The sequence below is a fragment of the Pristiophorus japonicus genome, chromosome 16, assembly GCF_044704955.1.
Source record: "Pristiophorus japonicus isolate sPriJap1 chromosome 16, sPriJap1.hap1, whole genome shotgun sequence".
In the NCBI taxonomy this organism is placed as follows: domain Eukaryota; kingdom Metazoa; phylum Chordata; class Chondrichthyes; family Pristiophoridae; genus Pristiophorus; species Pristiophorus japonicus.
The window spans coordinates 75,209,940-75,232,796 of NC_091992.1; the positions used below are offsets into that span (position 1 = coordinate 75,209,940).

The 22,857-nt window shown below is 47.2% G+C and overlaps 1 protein-coding gene across 1 annotated transcript in view; it reads right to left on the reverse strand.

The window, feature by feature from the left end:
- myo15b (myosin XVB) overlaps positions 1–22,857 on the reverse strand; it is a 480,192-nt gene that overhangs the window by 424,102 nt on the left and 33,233 nt on the right. Inside the window, exons 6-8 of the mRNA XM_070856827.1 lie at positions 17,920–17,994; positions 14,056–14,152; positions 2,436–2,539 (exon numbers count right to left, since the gene is read on the reverse strand). Coding sequence (XP_070712928.1) covers positions 2,436–2,539; positions 14,056–14,152; positions 17,920–17,994 — 276 coding nt within the window. The remainder of the gene's footprint in view (positions 1–2,435; positions 2,540–14,055; positions 14,153–17,919; positions 17,995–22,857) is intronic.

Below are 22,857 nucleotides of genomic sequence, written 5' to 3' on the forward strand. Positions count from 1 at the left end.
AATTAGGTCCCTCCCCCTCTTCTCCGAATTCCCATTCTTTCCAAATTCGCAAATAAAACACTCTGTTCATAAGAACATAAGAACATAAGGATTAGGAACAGGAGTAGGCCATCTAGCCCCTCGAGCCGTGGACTCAGCTCCACTTACCCGCCCGCTCCCCATAACCCTTAATTCCCTTATTGGTTAAAAATCTATCTATCTGTGATTTGAATACATTCAATGAGCTAGCCTCAACTGCTTCCTTGGGCAGAGAATTCCACAGATTCACAACCCTCTGGGAGAAGAAATTCCTTCTCAACTCGGTTTTAAATTGGCTCCCCCGTATTTTGAGGCTGTGCCCCCTAGTTCTAGTCTCCCCGACCAGTGGAAACAACCTCTCTGCGTCTATCTTGTCTATCCCTTTCATTATTTTAAATGTTTCTATAAGATCACCCCTCATCCTTCTGAACTCCAACGAGTAAAGACCCAATCTACTCAATCTATCATCATAAGGTAACCCCCTCATCTCCAGAATCAGCCTTGTGAATCGTCTCTGTACCCCCTCCAAAGCTAGTATATCTTTCCTTAAGTAAGGTAACCAAAACTGAATGCAGTACTCCAGGTGCGGCCTCACCAATACCCTGTACAGTTGCAGCAGGACCTCCCTGCTTTTGTACTCCATCCCTCTCGCAATGAAGACCAACATTCCATTCGCCTTCCTGATTACCTGCTGCACCTGCAAACTAACTTTTTGGGATTCATGCACAAGGACCCCCAGGTCCCTCTGCACCTCAGCATGTTGTAATTTCTCCCCATTCAAATAATATTCCTTTTTACTGTTTTTTTTTCCAAGGTGGATGACCTCACATTTTCCGATATTGTATTCTATCTGCCAAACCTTAGCCCATTCGCTTAACCTATCTAAATCTCTTTGTAGCCTCTCTGTGTCCTCTACACAACCAGCTTTCCCACTAATCTTTGTGTCATCTGCAAATTTTGTTACACTACACTCTGTCCCCTCTTCCAGGTCATCTATGTATATTGTAATCAGTTGTGGTCCCAGCACCGATCCCTGTGGCACACCGCTAACCACCGATTTCCAACCTGAAAAGGACCAATTTATCCTGACTCTCTGCTTTCTGTTAGCCAGCCAATTCTCGATCCATGCTAATACATTTCCTCTGACTCCGCGTACCTTTATCTTCTGCAGTAACCTTTTGTGTGGCATCTTATCGAATGCCTTTTGGAAATCCAAATACACCACATCCATTGGTACACCTCCATCCACCATGCTCGTTATATCCTCAAAGAATTCCAGTAAATTAGTTAAACATGATTTCCCCTTCATGAATCCATGTTGCATCTGCTTGATTGCACTATTCCTATCTAGATGTCCCGCTATTTCTTCCTTAATGATAGCTTCAAGCATTTTCCCCACTACAGATGTTAAACTAACCGGCCTATTGTCTGCCCCCTTTTTTAAACAGAGTTGAAGTGCACTCCGTTCAATCTCGCCCTGTGCTGACCGTTCTGTGCTCTGTAGACCTGTTTACTTTGATACTATAGCAGCCCCACCCAAGTTATAAGCACTGTCTCAGGTCCCCGCTCCCTGCTCACAGTAACTAGCACCAATCCAAGAAAAACATTTACTGACCCAAGCAAAAATAAGACCTTTCCCACCCTGTGAATCCATGGTCACCCCCCTCCCCCCCCCCGCAATAAATGGAAATATTAGAAAATGGGTCACTGGTAGACATCCCCCAACCCAACCTGCCAACCCGCTCCTTCAGCAGTCTGTCTCCTCCCTTGGGCGCCGATGAACTTAAGAGCTGAAAATCATAGGAACAGGAGTAGGCCATTGAGCCCCTCGAGCCTGTTCGCCATTCAATAAGATCATGGCTGACCTGCGACCCAACTCAATTACCCCATATCCTCTCATACCTTTGGTTAACAAAAATCTATCAATCTCAGACGTAAAATTAACAATTGATCAATTGCCATTTTGTGGAAGAGAGTTCCAAACTTCTACCACTCTTTGTGTGAAGAAGTGTTTCCTAATTTCACTCCTGAAAGGTCTGCCTCTAATTTTATGCACCCACGTCCTAGAATCCCCAACCAGCAGAAATAGTTTCTCTCTATCTATCCGATCTGTTCCCCTTAATATCTTGATAACTGATCAAATCACCCCTTATCTTTCTAAACTCCAGGGAATACAGCCCCAGGTGAAATTCAGACTCCGACGTTACCAGCACCCGAGAAGCTTGGGTTACCAATGGCAATGGGACTCAGCTATGCAAAGGGGAGATCGCAGCCCAAGGCAGTGAATGCAACCCGCCCATTGGGACTTGGGCTCAGAGTGTAAACTAACAGTAGCGATTGCAAAATATATAGGTATACATATAAACGAACACAGCAAACATTGGGGAGACCCAACAGGTGGGTCCGCTGCTACTTACTGATGGATGTGGATCCACAGGAGTTTCCCAAACCTGCTAGAGTTGTTGTTCAGGACAGTTTTAGCATTCCCAAAGGCTTCCAGGATGGGAAAGGCCTGTGCTGCCTGTGGTGAGGAACATAAGAGCATAAGAGCAGGAGTTGGCTATTCGGCCCCTTGAGCCTACTCCGCCGTTCAATGAGATCATGGCTGATCATCGATCATAAAAATTTACAGCACGGAAGGAGGCCATTTCGGCCTATCGTGTCCATGCCAGCTGACAAAGAGCTATCCCGCCTAATCCCACTTTCCAGCTCTCGGTCCATTGCATTGTCGGTTACGGCAGCACTTCAAGTGCACATCCAGGTACTTTTTAAATGTGCTATCTATCTTTCTCCTGCAATCCTGAGTATTTTTGGTGTTGTGTTTATCTGTTGCAACTATCCCCAGTTGTCTTGTATTTGATTTATTTGTTCTTTGTTTTTCTCCTCATTCATTTTTTGTGCTTTCATTTTTCATCGTCAAATAAATGTTGCTATGTTGTCCTACAGCGTCCCCACCAGAACCTTAATCTATTTTCTTGCTACCCTTTAATATCTATCTTCAAGTATTTAGCTAATTCTTCAACTCCACTTGCCTGCACTATCCCCATATCCCTTGATTCCCTTGATATCCAAAAATCTATCGATCCCTTGAATATACTCAACAACTGAGTCTCCACAGCACTCTAAGGTAGAGAATTCCAAAGATTCACCACCCTCTGAGTGAAGAGATTTCTCCTCATCTTAGTCCTAAATGGCTGACCCTTTATTCTGAAACAGTGACCCCTGGTTCTAGACTCCTCAGCCAGGGGAAACATCCTCACTGCATCTACCCTGTCAAGCCTTTTAAGAATTTAATATGTTTTAATGAGATCACCTCTCAATCTTCTAAACTCTAGGGAATATAGGCCTAGTCTGCTCAATCTCTCCTCATAGGACAATCCGCCACCCCCCTCCGCCTCCCCCCCGCCCCCAACCACACCATCCCAGGAATCAGTCTGGTGAACCTTCGTTGCACTCCTTCAATGACAAGTATATCATTCCTCAGGTAAGGAGATCAAAACTGTACACAATACTCCAGATGTGGTCTCACCAGGGCCCTATATAATTGCAGTAAGACGTCTTTACTCTTATACTAAAATCCTCTTGTAATAAAGGCCAACAGACCATTTGCTTTCTTAATTGCTTGCTGTACCTGCATGTTAACTTTCAGTGATTCGTGTACAAGGACACCCAGGTCCCTCTGAACACCAACATTTCCCAATCTCTCACCATTTAAAAAATACTCTGCTTTTCTATTTTTCCTACCAAAGTGGATAACTTCACATTTTTCCAGTACAATGCAGGTCAGGTTATATTGTCCCGCTCTCCGACTCCACATGACATGACAAGTGCACACAGGTTGTCAGGAGACACTCATCAAGGACACCGAGGCAGTCAGGACCCACTGGAAGGAGCACTTTGAAGATCTGCTTAGCCAAGACTCTGCCTTTGACTCGAGTGTCCTCGACTCCATCCCGCAGCATGCTACCCACCACCATCTCAGCAAAACCCCAGCCCTGCACGAGGTAGAAAAGGCCATCCGGCAGCTCAAGAACAACAAGGCATCGGGAGCGGATGGAATCCCCGCTGAGGCATTAAAGTATGGCAGAGAGGCACTATTGGCTCGAATGCATGACCTCAGCTCTCTCATCTGGAAGGAGGAGAGCATGCCAGGAGATCTCAGAGATGCAGTAATCGTGGCTATCGTGTGCTGCCTGCTGGAGGGTTACATGAAAAATCTGGTTGATGGTGTCATGGCCGCGAGACAACGAACTAACAGCACTGTGCTGGGGCTCTGTGTCCACAGGACAGTCTCATTTACACCCAGTATTGGATCAATACCTTTGCTGGTGCCAGGACCCGCGCACTTTCATTTCCTTTGTGCTGCCTTAGGTTGTGATATTTAAATCTTCTTTCCTTGGAACAGAGGAGGCTGAGGGGAGATTTAATTGAGGTGTATAAAATTATAAGGGGCCTGGATAGAGTGGATAGAACGGACCTATTTCCCTTAGCAGAGGGGTTAATAACCAGAATTAAAGTAATTGGGGGGAGGTTTAGAGGGGATTTGAGGGGACATTTCTTCACCCAGAGGGTGGTGGGAGCCTGGAATTCACGGCCTGAAAGGATGGTAGAGGCAGAAACCCTCACCACACTTATAAAGTACTTGGATGTGCACTTGAAGTGTTGTAACCTACAGGGCTATGGACCAAGAGCTGGAAAGTGGCATTAGGCTGGATAGCTCTTTGTCGGCCGGCGCGGACACGATGGGCTGAAATAGCCTCCTTCCGTGATGTAAATTTCTATGATTCTATGAAATGAGGGAGTAACTGCACCGCTGCCTGTGACCGACTGTGTGGTGGCGAGGTCACTGGGCCGTGACCCTGGCCGTGGAATGATCCTGGAATGCATCGCTGTGGTGAGTAGTGTCGCCAACTCAGGCTCGATGTGTTCCTGGAGGTTTCATCACATGACCTCCCACCTTCCAACATCAAACTTGCCCATCTCCAATATTTTATAACTAATAAATAAAAATGTTAAAAGTAAATTAAAAATAAAATAATTTTTTTTAAAGTCTCCTATGATTTTTCCCCTGTGTTGCTCTCAGCAGTGTTGGAAATTAATCTTTAATTCCTGGAGACTACAACAACAACTTGTATTTATATAGCGCCTTTAATGTAGTGAAATGTCCCAAGGTGCTTCACAGGAGTATTATGAGATAAAAATTTGACACCGAGCCGCATTAGTAGAAAAAGCTTGGTCAAAGAGGTAGGTTTTAAGGAACGTCTTGAAAGAGGAAAGAGAGGTAGAGAAGCGGAGAGGTTTAGGGAGGGAGTTCCAGAGCTTGGGGCCCAGGCAACAGAAGGAATTCTTAAAAGGCCTGACAGGGTAGATGCAGGGACGATTATAATCAGGGATGTTCAGGAGGTCAGAATTAGAGGAGCGCAGACATCTCGGGGGGGGTTACATAGAAACATAGAAACACAGAAAATAGGTGCAGGAGTAGGCCATTCGGCCCTTTGTGCCTGCACCACCATTCAATCAAATCATGGCTGATCATTCGCTCAGTACCCCTTTCCTGCTTTCTCTCCACATCCCTTGATCCCTTTAGCCGTAAGGGCCATATCTAACTCCTTCTTGAATATATCCAATATATATATCCAATGAACTGGCATCAACAACTCTTGTGACAGGGAATTCCACAGGTTAATGACTCTCTGAGTGAAGACGTTTCTCCTCATCTCAGTCCTAAATGGCCTAACCCTTATCCTCACACTGTGTCCCCTGGTTCTGGACTTCCCCAACATCGGGAACATTATACCTGCATCTAACTTGTCCCGTCCTGTCAGAATCTTGCATGTTTCTATGAAATCACCTCTCATCCTTCTAAACTCCAATGTATAAAGGCCCAGTTGATCCACTCTCTCCTCATATGTTAGTCCAGCCATCCCGGAAATCAGTCTAGTGAACCTTCGCTGCACTCCCTCAACAGCAAGAACGTCCTTCCTCAGATTAGGAGACCAAAACTGAACACAATATTCCAGGTGAGGCCTCACTAAGGCCCTGTACAACTGCAATAAGACCTCCCTGCTCCTACACTCAAATCCCCTAGCTATGAAGGCCAACATACCATTTGCCTTCTTCACCGCCTGCTGTACCTGCATGCCAACTTTCAATGACTGATGAACCATGACACCCAGGTCTCGTTGCACCTCCCCTTTTCCTAATCTGCCGCCATTCAGATAATATTCTGTCTTCATGTTTTTGCCACCAAAATGGATAACCTCACATTTATCCACATTATACTACATCTGCCATGCATTTGCCCACTCACCTAACCTGTCCAAGTCACCCTGCAGCCTCTTAGCATCCCCCTCATAGCTCACACCGCCACCCAGTTTAGTGTCATCTGCAAACTTGGAGATATTACACTCAATTCCTGCATCTAAATCATTGATGTATATTGTAAAGAGCTGGGGTCCCAGCACTGAGCCCTGCGGCACCCCACTAGTCACTGCCTGTCATTCTGAAAAGGACCCATTTATCCCGACTCTCTGCTTCCTGTCTGCCAACCAGTTCTCTATCCACGTCAGTATATTACCCCGAATACATTGTGCTTTGATTCTGCACACCAATCTCTTGTGTGGGACCTTGTCAAAAGCCTTTTGAAAGTCCAAATACACCACATCCACTGGTTCACCCTTGTCCATTCTACTAGTTACATTCTCAAAAAATTCCAGAAAATTTGTCAAGCATGATTTCCCTTTCATAAATCCATGCTGACTTGGACTGATCCTGTCACTGCTTTCCAAATGCGCTGCTATTTCAACCTTAATAATTGATTCCAACATTTTCCGCACTACTGATGTCAGGCTAACTGGTCTATAATTACCCGCTTTCTCTCTCCCTCCCTTTTTAAAAAGTGGTGTTACATTAGCTACCCTCCAGTCCATAGGAACTGATCCAGAGTCAATAGACTGTTGGAAAATGATCACCAATGCATCCACTATTTCTAGGGCCACTTCCTTAAGTACTCTGGGATGCAGACTATCAGGCCCCGGGGATTTATCGGCCTTCAATCCCATCAATTTCCCTAACACAATTTCCCACCTAATAAGGATATCCTTCAGTTCCTCCTTCTCACTAGACCCTCGGTCCCCTAGTATTTCCAGAGTTATTTGTGTCTTCTTTCGTGAAGACAGAATCAAAGTATTCATTCAATTGGTCTGCCATTTCTTTGTTCCCCATTGTAATTTCACCTGAATCCAACTGCAAGGGACCTACGTTTATCTTCACTAATCTTTTTCTCTTCACATATCTATAGAAGCTTTTGCAGTCAGTTTTTATGTTCCCGGCAAGCTTCTTCTCCTACTCTATTTTCCCCCTCTTAATTAAACGCTTTATCCTCCTCTGCTGAATTCTAAATTTCTCCCAGTCCTCAGGTTTGCTGCTTTTTCTGGCCAATTTATATACCTCTTCCTTGGATTTAACACTCTCCTTAATTTCCCTTGTTAGCCACGACTGAGCCACCTTCCCAGTTTTATTTTTACTCCAGACAGGGATGTACAATTGCTGAAGTTCATCCATATGATCTTTAAATGTTTGCCATTGCCTATCCACCCTTTAAGTATCATTTGCCAGTCTATTCTAGCCAATTCACGCCTCAAACCATCGAAGTTATCTTTCCTGAAGTTCAGGACCCTAGTTTCTGAATTAACTGTGTCACTCTCCATCTTAATAAAGAATTCTACCATGTTATGGTCACTCTTCCCCAAGGGATCTCGCACAACAAGATTTCTAATTAGTCCTTTCTCATTACACTTCACCCAGTCTAGGATGGCCAGCTCCCTAGTAGGTTCCTCGACATATTAGTCTAGAAAACCATCCCTAATACACTCCAGGAAATCCTCCTCCACTGCATTGCTACCAGTTTGGTTAGCCCAATCAATATGTAGATTAAAGTCACCCATGATAACTGCTGTACCTTTATTACACACATCTCTAATTTCTTGTTTGATGCTGTCCCCACCCTCACTACTACTGTTTGGTGGTTGGTACACAACTCCCACTAGCGTTTTCTGCCCCTTGGTATTCCGTAGCTCCACCCATACCGATTCCACATCATCCAAGCTAATGTCCTTTCTTACTATTGCACTAATTTCCTCTTTAACCAGCAGTGCCACCCCGCCTCCTTTTCCTTTCTGTCTATCCTTCCTAAATGTTGAATATCCCTGGATGTTGAGTTCCCAGCCTTGGTCACCCTGGAGCCATGTCTCTGTGATGCCAATTACATCATACCCATTAACTGCTATCTGCGCGGTTAATTCGTCCACCTTATTCCGAATATTCCTCGCATTGAGGCACAGAGCCTTCAGGCTTATCTTTCTAACACACTTTGCCCCTTTAGAATTTTGCTGTAATGTGGCCCTTTTTGCTTTTTGCCTTAGGTTTCTCTGCCCTGCACTTTTACTTTTCTTCTTTCTATCTTTTGCTTCTGCCCCCATTCTACTTCCCTGTGTCTCCCTGCATAGGGGCTGGAAGAGATTACAGAGATAGGGAGGGCCGAGGCAATGGAGGAATTTGTAAACAAGGATGAGAATTTTGAAATCGAGGCGTTGCTTAACCAGGAGCCAATGTAGGTCAGCGAGCACAGGGGTGAGGGGTGAGCGGGACTTGGTGCGAGTTAGGACACGGGCAGCTGAGTTTTGGATCACCTCTAGTTTACGGAGGGTAGGATGTGGGAGGCTGGCCAGGGGTGTGTTGGAATAGTCAAGTCTAGAGGTAACAAAGGCATGGATGAGGGTTTCAGCAACGGATGAGCTGAGGCAAGGGCAGAGATGGGCGATGTTACGGAGATCATTCCACCTCCAAACATCAAACTTTATCATCTCCAATATTTTATAACTAATCAATAAAAATGTTAAAAGCAAATTGAAAAATTAAAAAATAAACACTTTTATTTAAGTCTCCTCTGATTTTTCTCCTGGTTTGCTCTCAGCAGAGTCCGGGACTTTAATCTTTAATTCCTGGCGTTTCCAGGACAATCCTGGAGGGTTGACGACCCTAGCAGTGGGTGCTGACTCTCTGCCTGCCTTCAAGACGAAGTTGGACCGGTTCCTGACTGGGGCAGAGATGGCATCATGTGGAAGGCAAGTGCCTTTATAGGCGAGACTTGGTCTGTCTGATCTCTTGGACTGGTTTCCATCGTCTGAGGGGGTCGGAGAGAACTTTCCCAGAATTGTTTTCTCTTATTGGCCCTGGGTTTTTCTGTTATTAGTGCCTCCCCCAGCAGATTACATGGTAGCGAGGGAGAGGGGGTGGGGGTGAGGGGGGTGGTGGGGAGGAAGGGAGAAAGTGTCTATCAGGATGCTCTGGCCATCGTGCGTGTGGGGCAGGTTTGATGGATCAGCTGGTCTTTTCCTGCCTGTCAGTTTTTGTGTGTTTGTCTGTGTTACTGACCCTGAGAGCCAGGAATTGCAGCCTGATCACACACACACTGAGGAGGGGTCTACTCTGGAGCACAAAGCAATGGAAAAGGGGGCAGAGACCCAGATTCACTGCATTGGGACTTCCAGGACCTCTCCTCTAGGTGGAGCGGGTGGGAGTTGAGAAGGTCATGAGCAAACACAGGCGTTAAATGAAGAGGAATTCAGGGCCCTTTATAAACTTTATAAACCGCTGGGCAGGCCTCAGCTGTAGTATTGTGGACAATTCTGGACACAGAACATCAGGAAAGATGTAAAAAGCCTTAGAAAGGGTCTCTCCTTCTTAGGCAGTCCCTCGGAGTCGAGGAAGACTTACTTCCACGCTAAAGGTGAGTTCTCAGGTGACTGAAGAGTCCAATGCAGGACCTACAGTCTTTGTCACAGGTGGGACAGACAGTGGTTGGAGGAACACGTGGGTGGGGAGTCTAGTTTGCCGCACGCTCTTTCTGCTGTCTATGCTTGATTGCTGCATGCTCTCGGTGGCGAGACTCGAGGTGCTCAGCGCCCTCCCGGATGCTCTTCCTCCACTTAGGGCAGTCTTGGGCCAGGGATTCCCAGATGCCGGTGGGGACGTTGCACTTTTTCAAGGAGGCTTTGAGGGTGTCCTTGAAACGTTTCCTCTGTCCACCTGGGGCTCGCTTGCCGTGTCGAAGCTCTGCGTAGAGCGCTTGCTTTGGGAGTCTCATGTCAGGCATGCGAACAATGTGGCCCACCCCACGGAGCTGATCGAGTGCTGCAATGCTGGGGATGTTGGCCTGAGTGAGAACACTGATATTGGTGCATCTATCCTGCCAATGGATTTGCAGGATCTTGCGGAGGCAGCTTTGGTGGTACTTCTCCAGCGCTTTGAGGTGTCTGCTGTGTATGGTCTACGTCTCTGAGCCATATAGGAGGGCGGGCATCACTACTGCTCTGTAGACCATGAGCTTGATGCCGGGTTTGAAGTCCTGGCCTTCAAGCACTCTCTTCCTCAGGTGACCGAAGGCTGAAAGCGGTGTTGAACCTCGTCATCGATGTCTGCCCTTGCTGACAGTAGGCTCACGAGGTATGGAAAATGGTCCACGTTGTCCAAGGCCACGCCATGGATTTAGATAATCGGGAACAGTGCTGTGTGGAGGGGGCAGGCTGGTGGAGGACCTTTGTCTTACGGGTGTTTAATGTAAGGCCCATGCTCTCGTACACGTCAGTGAAGGTGTTGACGTTCGACCTCCGAGTGTGCGCAGACACAAGCGTCGTCCCCGTACTGTAATTCGATGACAGAGGTTGGGATGACCTTGGATCTAGCCTAGAGGCAGCGGAGGTTGAACAGGTTCCCGTTTGCTCTATAATTTAGCTTCACTCCAAGGGTATTGAGGAGGTTTACCAGGATGTTACCAGGGTTGAGGGACTTCAGTTGTTTGAGAAGTTGGAAAGGTTAGAGCTGTTCTCCTTGGAACAGAGAAGGTTAAGAGATGACCTTATAGAGGTTTACAAAATAATGAAAGGTTTTGATAGAGTAAATGGAGAAAAACTATTCCCTCTGGTGGGTGATCAATCACCAAAGGTCATAGATTCAAAATCACTGGAACAAGATCGAGAGGGGAGATGAAGAGAAATATTTTTCGCTCAGAGAGTTGCCGGGATATGGAATGCTCTATCTGACTCTGTAAATAATTTTCACAGGGAAGTGGACAGATTCTTACAGGTTGGATGAGGAACTTATAGACTTATGGACACAAAGCAGGGATGTGGGACTAAGCACGGCTGCACTTTCAAAGAGCCAGCATGGGTATGATGGGCTGAATGGCCGCCTTCTGTGCTGGAAGTTTCTATGTTGCTATGATGTCAAAGGCGGCTGACAATTCATTATCCAGCTCCAGTGCTGAGGGGGAGCGGATTGGCGAGGGCACTCGGAAGAAGCAGGCCCATCTGCAGCCCCCTGCCCCTCCTCAGATGGGAGGAGGTGTCAGGGGCAGGGAGTGAGTCCATGGTGGAGCGAGATGGAGAACTGCCCTTATTAGTTTCAAAGCCCCATCGAGCTGTTTCTGAAGAACGGCCCAGCCACCAGCCCCTGAGGCCTGCAGCAACGGTTGGATCCCTGCCCAGAGTCCAGGTGTCAGGCCCTGTCGGTGAGCGGGCCTGTCCCTGGGGTCACGTTGGGCCCCTAGGGAAATATCGGTGGGTTCAGGTCAGACTCACTTCGAGCCCATTGCACCTGAATAGCGCCCAGGTGGGGTGGGGAGGTGGAGGAAGGTGTTTGGCCCCACCTCCTCGCGGGCTGCTGTGCCCACCTGTACTCTCCAGCCTGTTCTGTTGAGCGACTATCCATGGTTTCCTCTCTCCTTGCCTGAAGGTGCTGACTTGAGCTGCAGGGGTGTCTTGCCCACACTGGGCAGTGGTCCGCACAATACCTCAGCCGACGGGCCATCATTCATGGCTGGCTACTTGACTGTAGAGGCATGGTCGACCCCAATCAAGCCCTCACCCAATGGCTGCAACGTGTACACTTTCCGCAAGGGTCCAGTGGACTGTGATCAGGGGCACAATGTCCGACTGACTTTTCGCTCCTCAACCCCAGGGCTCTGAGGCAAATTCACAGCCATCAACTGTCAGCCGAGCTAAGACCAGCTAACTCCACACAGACCAGGAGTCAGACATGGGGCTTTCTGGCCAGGGTCACTAACCATTCACATTGATAATAAGTTCCCTGATATACATTAACCAGAACAATCTCACAGGCAGCTGCAGTGCTTAGGACAATGAGTACCGAGTGTGTGTGAAGATTGTGTGTGATGTCTGTTCACCTAAGTATTTCTATGATGTGTATCAATGTGTTTACAATATACCTTTGTGTATTTGTACCTGATTGTATGATTGTATGCAGGTGTCTCAGTGCCTGTCTCATATCCATCTATCATGCATGCATACATGTTAAGGCATGCACCCAGATAGGTACAGCACAGATAGGTACAGCACAGATAGATACAGCGCAGGTAGATACATCGCAGACAGATACAGCGCAGATAGGTGCTTGCTTGTGTGTGACTGCATGTTCATGTGTGTTCTTGTTTGATATATCCATGCATAGCAGCCGATTTGTGTGTATTGTATATTTGAGTGAGGTGTGTGTGTGTTTGTGAGCGTTTTAGTTTGTGTTTCTGTGCACTTGAGTTAGTGTATATGTTGTGTGAGTTGTGTGCACGTGTTTGTGTGTGTGTGAGTTATGTGTGTGTTGGTGTGTATGTGTGTGTAATGTGTGTGTGGGTCTGTATGTGTGTGTTTATGCATGTCTATAGCGTGTGTGTATCTGTGTCTGTGTGTGCATCTGTGTATGTGTGTGTCCGAATGTGTGTGTCTGTGTGTCTGTGTGTGTTTGTCTATACATGTGTGTATGTGTGTGTGTGTGTCTGTGTGTTTGTTTGTGTGTCTGTCAATGTTTTTTTGTGTGAGTGTGTCTGTGTGTCTGTCTGAATGTCTGTGTGTGTGTGCGTGTGTATGTGTGTCTGTGTGTGTGTGAATGTGAGTGGGTGAGTGTATCTGTGTGTGTGTGTGAATGTGAGTGAGTGAGTGTGTGTGTGTGTGTGTGTGTGTGTGTGTGAGTGTGTGTGCATGAGTGTGTGAGTGTGTGTGTGTGTGAGTGTGTGCTAGTAATACCTGTCCTCTTGAATGGCTCAGAGACATGGACCATGTACAGTAGACACCTCAAGCCACTGGAGAAATATCACCAACGATGTCTCCGCAAGATCCTACAAATCTCCTGGGAGGACAGGTGCACCAACATCAGCGTCCTCATCCAGGCTAACATCCCCAGCATTGAAGCACTGACCAGACTCGATCAGCTCCGTGGGCAGGCCACATAGTTTGCATGCCAGATACGAGACTCCCAAAGCAAGTGCTCTACGCGGAGCTCCTTCACGGCAAATGTGAGGCCAAAGGTGGGCAGCAGAAATGTTACAAGGACACCCTCAAAGCCTCCCTGATAAAGTGCGACATCCCCACTGACACCTGGGAGTCCCTGGCCAAAGACCGCCCAAGTGGAGAAAGTGCATCCAAGAGGGCGCTGAGTACCTCGAGCGCAGGCAGCGGAAAGAGCGTGCGACAAACCAGTCCCCCCACCCTTCCCTCAACGACTATCTATCCCCCCTGTGACAGAGTCTGTGGCTCTCGTATTGGACTGTTCAGTCACCAAAGAACTCACTTCAGGAGTGGAAGCAAGTCTTCCTCGATTCCGAGGGACTGTCTATGATGGTGATGGTGTGTGTGTGTGTGTGTGTGTGTGTGTGTGTGTCTGTGTGTGAGTGTGTGTGTGAGTGTGTGTCTGTGTGTGTGTGTGTGCGTCTGTGTGTGAGTGTGTGTGTGAGTGTGTCTGTGTGAGTGTGTGTGTGAGTGTGTGTCTGTGTGTGAGTGTGTATGTGAGTGCGTGTGTGAGTGTGTCTATGTGTGTGAGTGTGTGTGTGAGTGTGTCTGTGTGTGTGTGTCTGTGTCTGTGTGTGTCTGTGTGTGAGTGTGTAATGTAAATGCCGTCACTATTGTTTCTGAAGGAAATGCTCAGTGTCTTTGTGTTCAGGCTAACGGCAAATTGTGTAAAGAGCCTGACCTGACAAATTTGTTCCTCCCTGGTTTCCTGGTAAAGTGCCGTCAGGTAGTGAATGATCAGTTTGGCCGCCTCAGTCTTTCCTGAACCACTCTGTCCACTGAACGAAACAAATGGGAATATGAGCATCAGTCACAATCATTCCACACCAACATCCTGCAACATCACTCAGTCACTCCCGAATCACTCCCGAATCACTCCGGAATCACCCAGCGTCCTGCAACATCACTCAGTCACTCCCAAATCACTCCAGGATCACTCCCGAATCACTCCCGAATCACCCAGCGTCCTGCAACATCACTCAGTCACTCCCGAATCACTCCCGACTCACTCCCGAATCACTCCAGAATCACCCAGCATCCTGCAACATCATTCAGTCACTCCAAAATCACTCCCGAATCACCCAGCGTCCTGCAACATTATCAGAATCACTCCCAAATCACTCCAGAATCACTCCAGTATCACTCCAGAATCACCTAGCTTCCTGCAACATCACCCAGTCACTCCCAAATCACTCCCAAATCACTCCCGAATCACTCCCGAATCACCCAGCGTCCTGCAACATCACTCAGTCACTCCTGAATCACTCCCGAATCACTCCGGAATCACCCAGCGTCCTGCAACATCACTCAGTCACTCCCAAATCACTCCAGGATCACTCCCGAATCACTCCCGAATCACCCAGCGTCCTGCAACATCACTCAGTCACTCCCGAATCACTCCCGAATCACTCCAGAATCACCCAGCGTCCTGCAACATCACTCAGAATTACTCCTGAATCACTCCTGAATCACTCCAGAATCACTCCAGAATCACCCAGCATACTGCAACATCAATCAGTCACTCCCGAATCACTCCAGTATCACTCCAGAATCACACAGCATCCTGCAACATCATTCAGTCACTCCCGAATCACTCCAGATTCACTCCTGAATCACACTCGAATCACCCCCGAATCACTCCCGAATGACTCCAGAATCACTCCAGAATAACTCCAGGATCACTCCCGAATCTCTCCCGAATCACACCAGAATCACCCCAGAATCACTCCAGTATCACTCCAGTATCCCTCCAGAATCACTCCAGGTTCACTCCAGAATCACCCAGCCTCCTGCAACATCACTCACACTCCCGAATCACCCCCGAATCACTCTCGAATGACTCCAGAATCACTCCAAGATCACTCCCGAATCTCTCCCGAATCACACCAGAATCACTCCAGAATCACTCCCGAATCACTCCCGAATCACCCAGCCTCCTGCAACATCACTCACACTCCCGAATCACCCCCGAATCACTCCCGAATGACTCCAGGATCACTCCCGAATCTCTCCCGAATCACACCAGAATCACTCCAGAATCACTCCAGAATCGCTCCCGAATCTCTCCTGAATCACCCCAGAATCAGTCCAGTATCACTCCAGTATCCCTCTAGAATCACTCCAGGTTCACTCCAGAATCACCCAGCCTCCTGCAACATCACTCACACTCCCGAATCACCCCCGAATCACTCTCGAATGACTCCAGAATCACTCCAGAATCACTCCAGGATCACTCCAGGATCTCTCCCAAATCACACCAGAATCACTCCAGAATCACTCCCGAATCAATCCCGAATCACCCAGCCTCCTGCAACCTCACTCACACTCCTGAATCACCCCCGAATCACTCCCGAATGACTCCAGGATCACTCCCGAATCTCTCCTGAATCACACCAGAATCACTCCAGAATCACTCCAGAATCACTCCCGAATCACTCCCGAATCACCCAGCGTCCTGCAACATCACTCAGTCACTCCAGAATCACTCCCGAATCACTCCGGAATCAACCAGCGTCCTGCAACATCACTCAGTCACTCCAGAATCACTCCAGAATCACCCAGCGTCCTGCAATATCACTCAGTCACTCCCAAATCACTCCAGGATCACTCCCGAATCACTCCCGAATCACCCAGCATCCTGCAACATCACTCAGTCACTCCCGAATCACTCCTGACTCACTCCAGAATCACTCCCGAATCACTCCAGAATCACCCAGCGTCCTGCAACATCACTCAGAATCACTCCTGAATCACTCCAGAATCACTCCAGAATCGCCCAGCATCCTGCAACATCACTCAGTCACTCCTGAATCATTCCAGAATCACTCCAGTATCACTCCAGAATCACACAGCATCCTGCAACATCATTCAGTTACTCCCGAATGACTCCAGATTGACTCCTGAATCACACCCGAATCATCCCCGAATCACTCGCGAATGACTCCAGAATGACTCCAGAATCACTCCAGGATCACTCCAGAATCTCTCCCAAATCACACCAGTATCACTCCAGTATCACTCCAGAATCACTCCAGGTTCACTCCAGAATCACCCAGCCTCCTGCAACATCACTCACACTCCCGAATCACCCCCGAATCACTCCCGAATGACTCCAGAATGACTCCAGGATCACTCCCGAATCTCTCCCGAATCACACCAGAATCACTCCCGAATCATCCAGCCTCCTGCAACATCACTCGCACCCCGAATCACCCCCGAATGACTCCCGAATGACTCCAGAATCACTCCGGAATCACTCCAGGATCACTCCCAAATCACACCAGAATCACTCCAGAATCACTCCCGAATCACCCAGCGTCCTGCAACATCACTCAGTCACTCCTGAATCACTCCCGAATCACTCCAGAATCAACCAGCATCCTGCAACATCACTCAGTCACTCCCAAATCACTCCAGGATCACTCCTGAATCACTCCCGAATCACCCAGCATCCTGCAACATCACTCAGTCACTCCCGAATCACTCCCGACTCACTCCAGAATCACTCCCGAATCACTCCAGAATCACCCAGCGTCCTGCAACATCACTCAGAATCACTCCTGAATCACTCCAGAATCACTCCAGAATCACGCAGCATCCTGCAACATCACTCAGTCACTCCCGAATCACTCCAGAATCACTCCAGTATCACTCCAGAATCACACAGCATCCTGCAACATCATTCAGTCACTCCTGAATCACTCCAGATTCACTCCTGAATCACACCCGAATCACTCCCGAGGGACTCCAGAATCACTCCAGAATCACTCCAGGATCACTCCCGAATCTCTCCCGAATCACACCAGAATCACACCAGAATCACTCCAGAATCACTCCTGAATCTCTTCTGACTCACCCCAGAATCACTCCAGTATCACTCCAGAATCACTCCAGGATCACTCCAGAATCACCCAGCCTCCTTCAACATCACTCACACTCCCGAATCACTCCCGAATCACTCTTGAATCACCCAGCGTCCTGCAACATCACTCAGTCACTCCCGAATCACTTCAGAATCACTCACGAATCACCCAGCGTCCTGCAACATCACTCAGAATCACTCCCAAATCACTCCAGAATCACTCCAGTATCACTCCAGAATCACTCCAGAATCACACAGTATCCTGCAACATCACTCAGTCACTCCTGAATCACTCCCGAATCACTCCCGAATCACTCCAGAATCACTCCCGAATCACTCCGGAATGACTCCAGAATCACTCCAGAATCCCTCCAGGATCACTCCCGAATCACTCCCGAATCACCCCAGAATCACTCCCGAATCACTCCCAAATCACTCCAGGATCACTCCAGAATCACTCCAGAATCACTCCAGGATCACTCCCGAATCACTCCAGAATCACTCCCGACTCACCCAGCATCATCCAGCGTCATGGAACATCACTCAGTCACTCCCGAATCACTCCAGAATCACTCCAAAATCACTCCCGAATCACTCCCGAATCACTCCAGACTCACTCCAGCATCAGCCAGCATAATGTGCAGGAGTGACAGACATGTGATGCTGAGTGATTGCTCCACCGACCTGACGATGATGCACTGCTCCCTCTCACAGCTCTGGCTCAGTGTGTACGCAGCATCAGCAATAGCAAAGATGTGTCTGTGGGTCACAAAACATCTGTTAGCAACTCACTCCTGACCCACACTCACACCGAGAACCCCATTGGCTTTGGGATGTCCCAACTCTCCATCTTGCTGTCAAAGACTTTATGGCTCTGTTGTTTAACTAGTCAAATACATTTTGATACTGCCACACAGATAGGGTGCTATGTACCCAATTCTACTCCAGGATCTCCAGCACTACCACTCAGACAGTGGCACAGTAGGACCTTGTGCACCATGAGGTGGTTACCATCAATGCCAGGCAAGAGGTAGTGATCGTGCAGACCATGGAAAGCTTCATAATCATTGCTAATAACACTCAGATTCTGCCACTCAGGAGGCAGGTGTTTTCTCAAAAGAGATGCTGGTCCTATCAATTCTCCATTTTCCAATCCGCTTCATTTTTTTCTCTGAACTTTGTGTTTGTCGAGGTGAGCAATGTTACTGCTGGGAAATGGTACACTCTCTATTTCAGGCACCCAGTGTCAGCGTCAAGAACACTAAGTTCAAGCTAGGCACAGAGTAAAGCTCCCTCTACACTGTCCCATCAAACACTCCCAGGGCAGGTACAGCACGGGGTTAGATACAGAGTAAAGCTCCCTCTACATTATCCCATTAAACACTCCCAGGCCAGGTACAGCACGGGTTTTATTGGACTGAAGATGATAGGTCTGGTCAGATGATTTCTTCTGTTTATTACTGTGGTAATGTAATTGTAGGTGAACTACTGAGACAGATGCAACATTCAGCGTTGATAGAGGAGTTATTTGTGACACGGACATGTAGCTGATGATGGCCATCATTTTAGACCAGTGATTCTTGTACCAAGCCTAACGTTTTGTTGGGCAGGTTGCTGAGAGACAGATACCGTTTACTTTCAGCAAAAAAAGATCTTTCCCTAGTATTATCATATGAATACTTAAAAACATTTATGTCGTAGGGGTGAAAACCCGGTTACAATAAAGGAACGGAGTGAAAAAAGAAAGACGTGGGGGACGAAATTGCCTCTTTCCTGAAGGCCTGTTAACACCGGAAATTGGCGGCCAGGCTGCGGAGTGCAATGGACTCCGTCTTTTCGTGTAATGGCCGCCATTATCAAAGTTCCTCTCCTACGGTATCCTGGCGGTGTCCCCCCCCACCACCCACCGCTCCACTGCTGCCGATCCGTGCTAAGTGCTTTATCACCATGCGCACCGCCGATCTACCCCCCCCGACGGCGAAACTCTGCCGTGAAAACCTTCGGCCCGCTGGGCGGTGCCAAAACAAGTTTTTCCCAATGGTCCAGTGAGGCTGTGGCCTTCTGCAATGGCGGTGCAGCTACCCTTAAAGGGGAGGGCGCACTGCCGCTGCCGCCATGTTTTTTCTTGTCGGCCCGACAATTATGCCCCCGTGTTCGGCCGGGCTGCCAACGGATCCCAAGTGGAAAAAAAATAAAGAGCGGAATTTCACTCAAGAGGCGACCTCAACCACCACGGTGGTAAAAACACACAAAAGGGGGACAATTTTGGCCCCCTGCATTTCTATAGCGCCTGTCATGACTGTGATATCTTCTATACGACATCACAAACACACAATTACAAGATGGCTTTAACTCAGGAACTTGTCAGCTGACAATGGCTGCATTACCACAGTAGTCCACTAGGTGGAGCAGTAGTCCACTAAATGGAGCTAGATATTACACTTCTCCCTCCTTAATGAAGAAGTAATTATAACAAAATAATCATCATACATAACTTGCAATGGTTATACATAACAAAAGATATTGACTTATTTTGCCATATTTACAAATCAAACTTAACCACTGGTTTCCTGTTTCGAAGAGGATACCTTCGCTCCCGAACAGAACTTTCCAAACATGGTGTTGAACATGGGCTCATTCTAGGCTGAACCTGAGGAAAGTTTTTCTCCAAGGGTAACCCTTGAACTAAATGTGCACTCTCGACAACTTCAGACTGTTTGTCTGCCTGACTTGGACTCAGACTTAAATTCTGATTTTCTCTTGGACTTGTTTCTAGTACAGCTGATGTAGGATTCGCTACTGGTACTCTACTTGTAACAAGACTATCTGATGAGTCAAAAATAATCGAATCATTCCAACTTTTAGCTCCTTCCACATCTGTAGGTAAAATACGATCAATGTGAACAAACCTAACCTGTCCATGATCAAACATCTTGACCAAATATGTGCGACGACCACATACCTTCACCACTCTTCCTGGTAACCACTTTAACCATTTATGATGATGGTTCTTCACACTTCTCTCTCTTACTCTACCTCTATCATGATTCTCTTCCTGTCTTAATTGTTTCTCTTCTACGGACTGTGCCAAGTTTGGCTTTAACAACAAGAACCTGGTTCATGGCTGTCATTTGAGAAACAACTCTGCTGGTGTGCTATCAGTAGTGGTATGAGGAGTATTACGATCAGTAATCAGAAAATGAGCCAATTTGTGGTCCAACGACAACTGTCATTTCATTGGATTTGGATCCAACATTTGTTTGATGAGGGCACGTTTTACAATTTGTACTGTGTGCTCTGCTGCGCCATTTGAAGCAGGGTGGTATGGTGGAACCTTACTATGTTTCACACCATTTCTGCTCGTGAACTGTGCAAATTCTTCTGAACAAAATTGTGGCCCATTATCAGACACAATCTCTTTTGGGAGGCCATACGAAGAAAATAATCTTTGTAAATTGTCCTGTGTGTTACCTGTTGTTATTTTCCGCATCGGAAACATCTCTACCCATTTCGAATGGCTGTCAATCACAATGAACAATTGCTGTCCTTCTAGCTCAGCAAAATCTATATGTAACCTTTGTCACACCCTGGGAGGCCATTTCCATGGCTGTAATGGTACTGATGGTGGTTTCTTGCTTACCGATTGATATGTCGTACACTGACTGATGATGTACTCTATCTTTATCTAGACCTGGCCACCCTAAGTAACTGCATGCAAAATTCTTGGTCAAGAACATTCCCAGGTGCTGGTCATGAAGATCTCATAATAATTTTGACCTGAATTTATTTGGAATAACTACTCTTGCACCCCACTTGATACAATCTTTATCCACTGATAATTCATTCCCACAAACAAAATATGGATGAATATCTTTCTCTGATACCATGTTTGGCCAGCCATTTGCAATATAATCATACACCTTTGACATAACTGGGTCACATTTTGTTGCTCTACCAATCTCTTCAGCTGTGACTGGCAGTTCATCAATGTATGAAAAATAGTACACTTCTTCCCTATTGGGTGTAACTTGTGATGGGGAAGGCAACCTGGACATAGCATCAGTATTACTGTAATCAGCTGATCGTCTGTACTCAATGTCATACGTATATGCTGACAAAATCAAAGCCCATCTCTACATTCAGGCTGCAGCGAAGGTTGGAACTGGGGACTTTGGATGGAGGATTGCTGTTAGGGGCTTATGGTCTGTAACGATGGTAAACTTATGACCATACAAGTATTTGTGGAACTATTTGACCCCAAAAATTAATGCCAAAGCTTCCCATTCGATTTGCACATAATTACTCTCAGTGACACTGAGAGTGCATGAAGCAAAAACAATTGGTCTCTCCTCCCCAATCTGTAGTACATGAGAGATTACTGCCCCAACTCCATACGGAGAGGCATCATATGCTAGCTTAATCTCCTTAGGTATGTCATAGTGAACTAATATGGCGTTCTCGACCAACTGGCTTTTACACTCCTTGAATGCTGTATCGCATTCTTCTGACCACTTCCAATGGACCTGTTTTTTCAACAGCTCATTTAGTGGATATAACACTGTAGCCAAATTTGGTAGGAACTTCCCATAATAGTTCCTGGTGCAAGGGTCAAGGATGTCTCGGAGCGGGTGCAGGACATTCTGAAATGGGAGGGAGAATAGCCAGTTGTCGTGGTGCACATTGGTACCAACGACATAGGTAAAAAAAGGGATGAGGTCCTACGAAACGAATTTAAGGAGCTAGGAGCTAAATTAAAAAGTAGGACCTCAAAAGTAGTAATCTCGGGATTGCTACCAGTGCCACGTGATAGTCAGAGTAGGAATCGCAGGATAGCGCAGATGAATACGTGGCTTGAGCAGTGGTGCAGCAGGGAGGGATTCAAATTCCTGGGGCATTGGGACCGGTTCTGGGGGAGGTGGGACCAGTACAAACCGGACGGTCTGCACCTGGGCAGGACCGGAACCAATGTCCTAGGGGGAGTGTTTGCTAGTGCTGTTGGGGAGGATTTAAACTAATATGGCAGGGGGATGGGAACCAATGCAGGGAGACAGAGGGAAACAAAAAGGAGGCAAAAGCAAAAGACAGAAAGGAGATGAGGAAAAGTGGAGGGCAGAGAAACCCAAGGCAAAGAACAAAAAGGGCCACTGTACAGCAAAATTCTAAAAGGACAAAGGGTGTTAAAAAAACAAGCCTGAAGGCTTTGTGTCTTAATGCAAGGAGTATCCGCAATAAGGTGGATGAATTAATTGTGCAAATAGATGTTAACAAATATGATGTGATTGGGATTACGGAGACGTGGCTCCAGGATGATCAGGGCTGGGAACTCAACATTCAGGGGTATTCAACATTCAGGAAGGATAGAATGAAAGGAAAAGGGGTAGCATTGCTGGTTAAAGAGGAGATTAATGCAATAGTTAGGAAAGACATTAGCTTGGATGATGTGGAATCTATATGGGTAGAGCTGCAGAACACCAAAGGGCAAAAAACGTTAGTAGGAGTTGTGTACAGACCTCCAAACAGTAATAGGGATGTTGGGGAGGGCATCAAACAGGAAATTAGGGGTGCATGCAATAAAGCTGTAGCAGTTATAATGGGTGACTTTAATATGCACATAGATTGGGC